At 40.3% G+C, this 12,906-nt stretch overlaps 1 protein-coding gene across 1 annotated transcript in view; it reads left to right on the top strand.

The window, feature by feature from the left end:
• Positions 1 to 255: 255 nt before the first annotated feature.
• ATP2C1 (ATPase secretory pathway Ca2+ transporting 1) overlaps positions 256 to 12,906 on the top strand; it is a 118,181-nt gene continuing 105,530 nt past the window's right edge. The window contains exon 1 of the mRNA XM_060298613.2: positions 256 to 960. Coding sequence (XP_060154596.1) covers positions 853 to 960 — 108 coding nt within the window. The 5' untranslated portion in view covers positions 256 to 852. The remainder of the gene's footprint in view (positions 961 to 12,906) is intronic.

Genomic DNA, 12,906 nt, shown 5'->3' with positions numbered 1-12,906 from the left:
AGAAAGTACATGTATAACATTTTTTCTTCCTTAAACTCAGAATAAAGCCTGGGGAAATTTAATATTCCTGGATTCAGCCTGTGACTTTGCGATAAGGATTCTTGGAGAGAAGCCTTTTAACTCAGAACAGAATCTGTTTGCAGCTATTGTTCAATTGACGTAAAGTATCTGGTTACTGGGCATGTTGCATAATGCATGACAGTGTAAACCTACCGTTTTAAGTGCTGACATTGAACTCCTTGGTAACAATGAAGAGTGAAGTAATTTGTTAATTTTTTTTAGAAATCCCCTGAAACAATGCTTCTCAAGGCTGAATGATTCAACACTTTAGAGCTGAGATGCTGCTGAGGGTAGTCTGTGTGTGCTCATGCTGATAAGAATTCTGAAAGGAAACAGGAAAGAAACACATGTCATGTCCTCTTTAAGAGCTAGAAAAGCTGTCAGAAGAATTAAGATTAAACCTCATGAGAGTCTGTGGGTGTGGAAAGTCACCAGCTACCTAATATTAACATAGCTTGCAACAGAATGCTGTTGCTAGAAATAGGACAGTCGCACCACTACCACTAAGCAATTTGCATTCGGCAGACCAGCCCCTGGATTCCTCCTGGCTCCTGCTGCCCTCTGGGCATTGCATTTCTGGATGCTTTTAGGACGGCGTTGGGACGCGGCTGTCTGCTTTCACCAAGAACTCTACCCAAAAGAGGAAGCAGCGCGGAGAAGGTCTGCTTTGTTTGCAGCAAAGTGGTCAAGCTACAAGCAAATCTCTAGGCATCTGAGGAATTGTGCAGCTTCTAGATTTCATGTGGTTTCTGACAGGGAGGGGCAAATAAGGCTCTTCGTGCTTTCCTCACCATGGATAATCTGTTGCCTCAGTCAAGATTCTCTTATTTCAAAAAATATCCCCTCCACGCAATTAGAAAATATTTATCGATGCTGAGAAACCAAAAAGACGAAGAACAGGTACCATTTTGTTTACATTACCTTTAAGGTTAATGGGGGTTGGATTCTGGGTGTTGCCTTTATGTCTCTTGGTGATTTATTTTCTGCTAGTTTACCTGTTTGTAGGCACAAGTCGGCACTTGCTTTCAGCTGTTCAGATTTGGCAAAGGAGCAAGCCGGCATGTGGGGGATTTATTTGAACTTGGAACATTTGGATCCTGAGATTAAGCTCAAGTTCAGTTAAAAAAACAAAACAAAAAAAAAAAAAAATCAAAACAACAACCTCTTGCTTTCCTTTCCTCTGAATAGCTGGACTAAACTATCAGAGTTAAATTGTGTGGATTCCTTGAAAATTTTCTCAGGCATCAAATACAAATTTTTAAACTATTAATATCTCGACAAAGAATAATAGCAGGCCCTAGAAATACACTTGTCTTTTTGTATATATTTATGGCTATGTTAATATCACCAGGATTTGCCAAACAAAAAAACATTGTGTAGACTGTAAGTATGATAGCCTTAAACAGATCACTAATGAGCTGGGAAGATCTTTCAGAAGTAATTAGTCACTTTTTTCGTGGAAATTAGGGGATGGAGCACTGCTGATTTTAGTCTTTTTAGCCAATCAAAAGTTAGAATTTCTAGTAGTAGACTAGCAAGTGGGAGTTTAAATATTAAAAAACCTGCTAAAATGTTTGATCACTTCTTTTTAAAAACCATGCATTCATTTTATTGTTTTGAGATTTATATCATTCTATCCCTTACAATCTATGAAAAAAGCATTTCTAAAAACTGCTTTTCTGAATTGTACCAAATTGTAAGAAGTAGCAGTATCTGATTCACTTAAATCTGGTGGTTCACTTAGGAAAAAGGATGGCAGTGGTAAAGGACAAATGTGTAGCCACATCGAAAGACCCAAAGAGTCATAAATTGCGTGTGTATCATGCTTGTAACTAGAACTGCAAAACCGCATGGGAGACAGTAGCAGTGTCCTGTATTTGAACAAGATGCCCTACTTAATAAAACACTTCCAAGATGCGCAAGCAAAGGTCGGCAGACAGAAAATCCTCTAATGACAGGTTTCCCAAAAAGTTGATGCATAATTTGGAAAATGAGAATTATTATTACTGTTTGAGGGGAAACTGCTCTTAGTGCTTTAATGATTTTACAAGTGATGGAAATTCAGACTGTGCTCACTAAGGGAGCTAGGCTGGTCCAGATTATCTCTTATTTAGGCAAGGTGTCGAGATTACAAGGAGATCTCCTGGTTTCCAAGTCTTAGCACGTGCTTGCTTTTGAGGTGGAAAGCCAGAGACCCAGGTGCTTGTTCTGGATTGGCCATGCTGGCACAGACTCCTTCAGGCCTCATGATGGGGGGAGGGGAGGGAGTAACAGGGAGGGGGAAGAGGCTAAAATGATGGGGCTGCAACTGTGGAATGTGGATTAAGTGATTTTTCCCCCTTTTCTCAGTATTATAAATTTTCAGAGATGTGGCTACATTGCTTGTACAGTTTATTTTTATTTTTATTTTTTTTGCGGTACGCAGGCCTCTCACCGTTGTGGCCTCTCCCGTTGCGGAGCACAGGCTCCGGACGCGCAGGCTCAGCGGCCATGGCTCACGGGCCCTGCCGCTGTGCGGCATGTGGGATCTTACCGGACCGGGGCACGAACCCGTGTCCCCTGCATCGGCAGGTGAACTCTCAACCACTGCGCCACCAGGGAAGCCCAAGTTTATTTTTTAAGCGTTACAAAATTCATACCAAAGACTATTAGAGTTTAACAGGATCCTCTGACTTGGACTGAATGGGTGGTCCCCTCCCCAGTTGACAACCATTTGGGATGATCTGGAACAGCTATGAGCATTGTGCTGATATCTTAACTTGCTATATAAACTAATGGACAAAATAAGAAAAATAACATATTCAATTCCTTTCTGAAACCAGTTAACAGCTCTGCAGCATTAGAGAAATGAGAATTAGAGAAATGAGGTCAGAGTCAATCATGCCTAACCTTGGGAAGCTTGTTGGAAAGTTAGAAAGGAGGTTAGTAATGCCTATAGTTTTAGGACTTGCACTGGCTGTCTCTAATCCTTACATTCCCATGGGATGGATCCTCATTACAAAGGTATGGGAAGGCAGACTTTGAGACTGTAAGAGGCCTTGCCCAAGGCCACCCAGCCAGAAAGTACTGAAGGCAAATTTGAACTCCCATCTGCCTGGCTTTAAACTGGACCCATTTTACCATGCCTGATCTCTTAACAATCTAGTGACAGCAACAGAGCTTATACTGCCCTGCTATGGCTTCATCAACTTAAATCCCTTCTGCCATGTGTCCCACAGATGAGGGATCAGAAAGTACAAGATGACTAATTAATAGACAAGAACTTGGGATGATCTGGTGCCTTGCTCTCTCTTGAATAGAAAACTTCTTTCTGAACAAGAAATAAGATCTAGGACCTGACCTGGCATGTCTTGCCTATTTAACGGTAAATCTGCTCAGAAGGAGGAGAGTGGTCTTGGGGGCCAGAGGGCACGTACAATAGCTATATATAAAGATATATTTTTGGAATTAGACCTTTGAACTAGTATAAGGTCATCTTCCAACAAAATTAATACACATAATTTTTTTTACTATCTCTCCATATTCTTATCTGAAAATGCAATCATGTTACCATTGATGTCCTTGTATATAAATATGGACACAAATGTTGACCTAGCCAGGACTGAATACTGCCCTAACACAGCTCTGCTTTGTCATCTTGTTTTGTGAAATTCCTTTGATGATTAAGCAAGTTTTTTCATATATATTGTGTGTGGAGCATTTTTATAGGTGATGAAGATGTAAAAATGGATCAGGTGTAGTGTAACCCCTCTGTGATGCTTACAGTCTTATTAATTAGTAGAAAGAGCTGTACTCAAGTGTTTATAATATGAGGCAAAAACCATGCACTGCAGTCATAGTAGGTATTTCTGGCTCAAGACCTGTCCTGATAGTTTAAAATGAGGAGAGTGGTCTTTGGGGGTCAGGGGTTATGTTTAGTAGCTATACTTTAATTAAGGATTAGAACCAGATTTTGTTTTGGAGGCTGTTCTGAAGTCTCCCTTCAATGGCTTAAGAAGAGTTTTCCAGTTCAAACAGGATCAAGTTTTATTTCTTGCTTTGTTTCTTAGTGAATGCTAACCTCAGTACTGGGTTGTTAAATACGTATTTGGATTTAATTTGAACCTTAGAAACTTAATTCTTCATTTTGGCTCTTATACCTGCTCTGAATAACAATATAAAAGTTAAGGACTTCCCTTACACACACCCAAAAAGCTATGTTGAGATTTGGAATACTGCATAGGGTGTTGGGTTGCTGATGCAGGCTTTCCTCTCTAGGTAAAATGATAGAAATTTTACTACAGCTTGGTTTAAGAAATGTTGAGTTTTTAGCTCCTTAAAGTAAGTGTGTTGTTTATATATTGAGAGTATACCAAAGTTATCCATTTTTAAAAGCCTCTAAAAAAAGTCACGAAATGCTCAAATGACATCTCAGGGGAAAACTAGAGGCATTTGCCCCATGTGCTTGGGTAGACAAAAAGCTTTATTTCTTTAGAAGCAGAAGGAAAATGATGATCCTTGTATAATTTAAGAGAGGGCAGAGATTCTACCCCATTTCTGTGGAGGAATTTGCATGATTATATATAGGTAACATTGACAGTTAAATTGCTGTGGTAACACAAAGCTGAAGCTTAATATTTGTGACTATTAAATATGATACAAAAGTTGAACTATTTTATCATGGTAAATGCAACAGTCTCCTCTATCTGAAGGGAGAAATTAAAAAAAAAAAAAAAGCTGTTTATTCACCAAAAAAGTCTCCAACAGTTTTCTTCATGACTGAGTCTGTTCGGGATGCTGTAACAAAAAATCATAGACTGGGTGGCTTATAAACAACAGAAATTTATTTCTCACAGTTCTGGAGGCTGAAAGCCCAAGATCAAGGTGCCGGCAAATTTGATGCCTGGTGAGACCCACTTCCCAGTTTCAGATGCTGACTTCTAGGCTGTGTCCTCACGTGGCAGAAGGGGAGGAGGGAGCTCTCCGGCTTCTCATTTGCAAGGTCACTAATGCCATTCATGAGGGCTCTGTCCTCATGACCTGTCACCTACCAAAGGCCCCTCTCCTAATACCATCACACCAGGGGTTAGGATTTCAACATAAGAACTTGGGGGACACAAACATTCAGTCTGCAGCACTCCATAGCCTGTAAATGTCCAAGGAGTGTAACTGGTGGCTTTCGTGAAGATGAATGGCACCCACTCTTCATACTCATCCCCTCTCCCAAACCTCTTCTCTATCTGAGAAAATGCACCACCGTCCATCCTGTTACTCGGGCAGAGAGCTCAAGTCGTCTTCGGCACTTTCTGCTCCCTCGGTCAATATCTAATTTATCAGCAAATCCTTTCCATTTTATCCCCAAATATGCCTCCAATCATTCAGTCTACTTCTCCCTCTTGCCACCCTAGCCCAATAGGCCATCTCCCTTCTTGTCCGAAGTACTGTGATAGCCTTCTCGTTGGTCTCTCTCCAGCCACTGCTGTCCTGTCTAATGGGTTCTTCACACTGCAGCTGGTGGTGGGGTGGTGTGGGGTGGGCGGGGGTCTTCTAGAGACAAACCTGACCATGAAGCTCCCCAGACCCATGCTTCTGATCTTTCACTGGCTTCTACTTGTTTTTAGGATAAAGACAGAGTTCCCCATCACAGAGCGCTGTGCAGTGTGCAGTCCAGCCCGATGTGCTCTCCTGCTGCACACTTGCCTGGCCTCCCTCTGTTCTCTGCACTCCAAATACAGTACCCTTCTCCTCTCCCTGCTTCCCTGCCGCATCCTGGTCAGGGCCTTTGTCCCACTGACCCCTCACTATCCTCCCCTCATTAATACCTACTCTTCCTTCTGATCTTAATTCAGTATGAGGTCCCTGAGGGCAGCCTTTTCTGACTTTCCCACCTTGGTCCTGTCTCTCAGTAGTACTTTGGAGGCACCTTATGCCTCTCTGTTGCTGTACTTATCCCAGTAGCAATTGTGCACCTATTTGTGGGACTATTTGATTCCCAGAATGTCCTGGAGGATAAGCAAAGTACCTGTTGGATGGAAGGCACTGAGAACAAGTTTGTGGAGTTAGCTCTCAGGGGCCGGGTGCTGTAGGTGGCAGTGGTGAGGGGACTAGCGGGTAATGAATGCTATTCTGAGACAGAAGTGTTTGAAGGAATCCTGCATGTTAGGCTCTGTGAGGAAGAAATTTAAGGGGTGATTTTTTTAAAATGGAGGTGCATTTGGGAGGTTCCAGAGGAAATAACCATAACTAATGGGCTGAACTGCAGGGGGAGGTTGTGATACAATAATAAGGATGGACTTCCTAAAAAGGAGAGGTAAAGAGATGGGCCACCTTTTGCAGAGGGCGGGGTATGTGACCCTCCTCAGGGGATGTTGTAATGACAGTTTCTGCATTTTGAAAGAGAAGACTGGATGACTCACAAGACCCCTTTCAGCCCCAAGGTTCTGGTGCAGTGAGCAATAGAAAGATGGACGATTTAGACACCTTAGGGAAAAGAGCGGGCACAGACGCAGCAGCTAGAGTTCACTTGTTTTATTCAGTTAGTGGTAAATACTCCACAATCTGAGCATGTTGCTCTAGAATCTAAGGCCAAAGAAGACAGAATCAAATGTCTTTGGAGATTCAGGTAGCATGTAATCCTCCATCAAGGAAGGGAAATATAGCTACATCCAGAAAACACCTCAGGTGAAAAGCTTATGCACCAATGACTAGCTTTTCTGCACTTGATCCACAACTGAACTACTTGTACCCATAGTTTTATAGGTTTTATAACCCTCTCCAGTATAAAGGTAAATAACTAAGTATACTTATGCAGTCATTGATGAACAGGTACACGGAGAAATTTCAGGTTATTTAAGGGGCATCTTAATCACTTTTTTTCCCTTAATATAAAAAACCTCTTTTAGTTTCTTTTTTCCTGCATTTAGTGCTGACAACTAGTTGCTTATTACGGTCCCTTTTGAAGGTATCCCCCGCTTCTTGTCCATATTGTCACAGCTGTGAACTGTTAGACACGTCTGGGAGACACCTGGACCCTGAGTTAACTTCTGAGCTACCTCTAATCTTGTTATCTGCTTCTAAACTTTCCTAATCTACTGTGCTCAGATGTCTTTGAAACACAGGATGAATTGGATGAACACCAAAACCTTTGTCTTTGAAATAATTAACTACCTTAACTCAAATGTAAATCCCTTTTTTGTGAACCACGGCATAGCTTTTCATGCAGATTTCTAAATTTGCTATCCTATCCTATTTCTTACACAGTTTGTCTGTAATATTTTATTTGCTAACTTTTGTTCAGAATGGAAGATGACATATTTTCTCACCTCGTACAAATAGTTTCACGTCTTAACAGAAAAAGGAATGAACTTCCCACATATGTTGTGTTGCTCATAATTTGCTGTGAAGAGAGCAGGAAAGATGCTGGAATTATCTCTTTCCTATTCATCCTAAAGGCAGCATATTAGTAAGGTTATTTCAAGTAATACAACTTGGATTATACATTCAAGAATAAGGAATTTAAAATTTTTACTAAATGTCTTGTATGTGCCAGGCACTTGGCAATGTCCTTTATATACATTGTCATTTAATCTTCATAATAACCTTACAAAATTGGTGGTATTATCTCCACTTCATGGATGAGAAAACTGAGGTTTCAAGATGTAAGGTAACTTGGTACATAGCTTATACATGATGGCAGTAAGATTTTAGCTCCAGGTTTGCCTGTCTGACTCTACAGTCTGATTCATTGCCTCATACTGAGATACCTCCCATAGGTAGGGTCCCTTTCTCCCCTTCTTTCCCTTGCCTCCTCCCTTCTTTTCCTCCCCTTTTCCTTGGTGTGTTCTCTCATTAATTAAGGAAAGGGGGTTTTAAAAATAAAACCACCATAACTGCTGTGCAGGAAAGACACATTAAATCCTTTTAGGTGGAGATCCACGTTTTTGAAAGGTTTGAAGGTTATTCAATTTGGGGAAACTTCTTTTAAGAAAAAGAATACAAAATTATAAATATTAAATTGGATACAAAGTGAAGACTTAGAATGAAATCACAACAAATTACAAATTTGGGTGACAAATACAATAAATATCACAAAATCTAAAAAAAAAAATAAGCATTTTTACTAATTCAAGGATGCATCCTAAGGTGTCTTCTTCCTATATTTTTGGACTTCAGAGTCTTTAATCATCACTTTATGTGATAATGACTTTCTAATATTTTCTAAAGCGATAATTGAAAGATAATTCAGATACTCCTAGCATGGTAAATTTATACTTGGTTTTTATTAGAGTCTAGAAAAGTTCTATAGACTAGCTTCTAGCTGTTTCTCCTTTACCAGCCATACACGTCAGGTGCTGGGCACCACTGGACACATTTATATAAAGATTTTAGGCCTTGTGATTTAGTACAGTAGGTAGTGGGCATATTCCTGGATGTCCTTTCTCTACCAGGACAGCTAGCATTGACCTAACCATACACAGGCATGACTACAAATCACCTTTATATATCACTAAATACAAATAAAATCTAAATATATCCCCATCTCAACTTCCTTTAAGCCAGATCCAGAATTTTGCTTTTGGCTGTTCCAGTGCTACATGATAGGAGAAGTGTGAAGGGGGAAAAGTCAGCAAAAGAGTACTCTATAATCAACTGCAGTTAAAATATCTTTTGCAAATGTTACCAAACCATGAGACCATTGCTAGAGTCCCTTTTAGGACCTTAAAAGGGGCATCTGCAAGTGAGGGGCCCTGAAACTTAATTTTCCTTGGTTTCCAAGAAAATCCAGCTCTGGAAGAATGGTATAACAAACAAACAAAAAACAAACAAAAAGGTGTTTTGCTACAATATGCAAGAGTCCATGCCATAGAGCGGCTTCCAAAGTAATGAATGAGATCCTGTTCTGAGCAGCTTGAGCTCCCAAACCCACTGAATGAAGCAGAGGATATTCTTTCAGTGTATTTTGTTCTATAGTAAATAGTACCATGGAGATGAAGATGTTCTGGTACTGCTAAAACTCAAAGGCCCGGGCTTCCCTGGTGGCGCAGTGGTTGAGAGTCTGCCTGCCGATGCAGGGGACACAGGTTCGTGCCCTGGTCCGGGAAGATCCCATATGCTGCGGAGCGGCTGGGCCCATGAGCCATGGCTGCTGAGCCTGCGCGTCCGGAGCCTGTGCTCCGCAACAGCAGAGGCCACAACAGTGAGAGGCCGGCGTACTGCAAAAAAAAAAAAACAAAAAAACCCTCAAAGGTCCCCCACCCCCATTCCCATTTATATTTACAAAAGACATTATTTGTAATGGGATTATTTGCAAATACAATAGATCTCAAAACTCCTATATTGGTCTAATTAATATTAAATACACCATTTACTATCCTTCCAAGCAGGCCAGTTAACACACAGAGAGAAAGAGCATGTTAATGCTGTTAAAGACTACACAGTAGAAAAATTATAGCAGCACTAAAGACTTTAAGATTTCATTGAGATGTAATCAAGCTTTTGTAAACTCATCTGTTATTAGCAATGATAACATAAGTTACTATAACTTGTCTCTGGATAAAATCACCTTTATGTTGGATTTCTTTACTGAATTATTCTCACTGGTAATGTATTTGAATACCCAGATTTCTTGTGTACATTTTCCTTTTAGTGGAAACTCTTGATTCATCTTACTCTTCTTCCTTTGTTCTATGAGTAACTGTCCTTATAATTGTGTCCTGTACCATTTACCCTACTACAATATTTACCACTAAACTGGACTATGGCCTATATGTACATCTCAAAATAAGTAAAGCATATTATAGAAGTATTTTGGTCTTATATCATGAGTGCATAATCAAATTGTTTAAAGTGATTGATTAGTGTAAAATCCTATTTCACTAATGTTGAAATACTACCCGGGGCCCGACATATAATTTTTTTTTTTTTTTTTTTTTGCGGTACGAGATCCTCTCACTGTTGCGGCCTCTCCCATTGCGGAGCACAGGCTCCGGACGCGCACGCTCAGTGGCCATGGCTCACTGGCCTAGCCGCTCCTAGCCGCTCCGCGGCATGTGGGATCTTCCCGGACTGGGGCACGAACCCGTGTGCCCTGCATCGGCAGGCGGACTCTCAACCACTGCGCCACCAGGGAACTCCCCAACATATAATTTTTGTATAACGCACTTAAAATTTTTTTTATGCCCTCTGAAATGTTACACAGCTTGTTTTGTTTTTGAGGGATGAAACCTTCTCTGAGGAATACACTGTTTCAAGAGAATGGCAGTTTTTATTTATGAAGCTTTTTTCCCCTCTTCTTTCATCTAACTGGTGCTGCTAAAGCCTGATACACCTGGTCAAAGAAGCATTGTTCCAAAGGTCCTGAGCTGATATAGGAAAACAAAGGCTGACTTCATAGCTGGGAACATAACCATAGCTCCACTGCCACTGCACTGCACTTCTGTTCTCTTCTCTTCCAGCATGGCTGTGTGGATGTGATGCTCTGAGCCACTTAAGAGGGGAGAAGTATGATCTCTTTATGGTCTTAATGCCCTTTCCCTGGGTCTTTTAAAATAACTGGTCTTAAGCCAACAGGTGATTACTCAAAGTTCAAAGCCCTTTATGATTTAAGAACGCTGGAGGAGGTTTAAAATTCTGATATACGCTCTCAATCATTCTTCAGAATTGAGGACTATAAGCACAATCAAAATATTTTTACATGAAAGTTTTGTTTCTTGTAAATCAGCACTTAAAGTTTAGCACCTGAGGTACGAAACTACAGAATGCAGGGCCCTACCCGCAGAGTTGCTAATTCAGTAGGTCTGAGGTGGAGCCCCAAATCTGCATTTCTAAAAAGTACTAAGGTGGCAGGGATCATAGTTTGAGAACTACTGATGTAGATCATTTGATGACGTATATTTTCAAAATCAAAGCTTACAGGGTTTGCTGTACCTTCTCAAGAATAGCGCATGTGCCCTTCAGAAGATGGAGAGTCGTTGCTAAAGCCAGGGGGATAGTGATGATGACTTACAGCTTCACAGGTCCTTATTGACCATTTCCTGCCCACAGCTGCCCCAGCCCTAGTAGCATGACAGAATGCTTAGTAATGCAAGAAATCATTAAAGTGTCTTTGCTATAAGAATATAACTGAAACGTTATCTTTTTAGTTCTTTTGTAGCTGTTTACTGATTAAACTGATGCAGCAACTGACAATTTTGTTGATTTAAATTATGGAATATAAAAAAGGTATAATAGTTGTTATGTCCTCCCTACTATCTAAAGCCATTATGAGGTCTTAACATTAAGACCTAAGTCGTCTTGTCTAAGAATTAAGAGTAGATGCCGTGGGAGGGAGGGAGACGCAAGAGGGAAGACATATGGGAACATATGTTTATGTATGACTGATTCACTTTGTTATAAAGCAGAAACTAACACACCATTGTAAAGCAATTATACCCCAATAAAGATGTTAAAAAAAAAAAACTGTAAAAAAAAAAAGAGATGTTAAAAAAAAAAAAAAAAAGAGTAGATGCCGTGGTCCCTAAGGAAATAACTCAAGACTGTGCTGGGAATTACAGTTTTTTGACTTTGTCAGACATTGATATGCATGCTATAAAAATCCAAAGTACAAGCTCAGCTGAAATTTCCTACTTGCATAGAAGCAGCCACCTCAACATTGTTATCTTTTAATTTCAAATGGTTACCTGAGTTCAAAATCCAAGTCTGAAATTTCATCTGTTCTGGGCAGTGCTCAATATTTAACACTTCTTGCAATGACTAGTACTTATTCCCGTTCAGATCAAGTTGTCCTAGCTAACCCTTTGGAGATGTGAGTTCATTTTTAAACCTTTGAAAATCCCTTAATTTTTCTTTGCTTTAAAGGAAAGTAGCAGCTCATGTTTTAGTTTGATCATAGAAAGCAAGAAGCAAAGTAAAGTTGGGATTATGTTTATTCATTCAACAACAGATTTTTTTTATGATGACCATTTTCTAGATTACACATTTATTCAATAGGTCTTATATATTTACTATAGACAAAATATTTTGGGACCAGAGATGAATTATGCCAATTTGGAAACTGGACAGAATAGCTTTTAAATGGGTTAATTTTTTTTTTTTTTTTTTTTGGCGGTATGTGGGCCTCTCACTGTTGTGGCTTCTCCCGTTGCGGAGCACAGGGTCCGGATGCGCAGGCTCAGTGGCCATGGCTCACGGTCCCAGCCGCTCCACAGCATGCGGGATCCTCCCGGACCGGGCACGAACCCGCGTACCCTGCATCGGCAGGTGGACCCTCAACCACTACGCCACCAGGGAAGCCCTAAATGGGTTCATTTTTATCTCAAATCTTGGGGTATATGTAATATGGAATATTCTATGTCTATTTTCCATGGAAATAATGAAGTGCAGAGTTGGCTCTTGGACATGAACTCACACTCACTTTTCATCCTTCCCTTTCTTACCCTCACTCACCTGCACTCCTGACCTGCCCTCATCTCCAACCCAGAAGATTGGTAGTACTACATACCAAAGATCCTAAATATCACTGCATGCTCAGAACCCTTGAATGGGGAAACTGAGTCATACTTGGAATCAACTTCTTTAAAAATAAAGAGAATATACTTTAAATTTCCTGTTTTTTTCTGCTCATTTTTGAGCCCATTTTATTTTTATTCTTGCTTCCAGTTTTTACTCTTCCAGTACTGCTAAGACATAGAACCAAGAAGATGTATAGCAGTTCTGGCAGGTGGTTGTTACGACACTCATTTCATAGGACACTTCTTGCAATAAGACTGTATTTCCCCAGACTTGACCCGTAGCAGGTCCCTTATCTTATAAGAAGAAAAATAATTCTGTTGTTCTGTTGGAGTAGGTTGACTTACAAAATGAAGAATT

The sequence above is a fragment of the Globicephala melas genome, chromosome 4 (assembly GCF_963455315.2).
Source record: "Globicephala melas chromosome 4, mGloMel1.2, whole genome shotgun sequence".
Lineage (NCBI taxonomy): Eukaryota > Metazoa > Chordata > Mammalia > Artiodactyla > Delphinidae > Globicephala > Globicephala melas.
The sequence above is the reverse complement of the archived record's forward strand: the minus strand, read 5'-3'. Positions and strand labels throughout refer to the sequence as shown.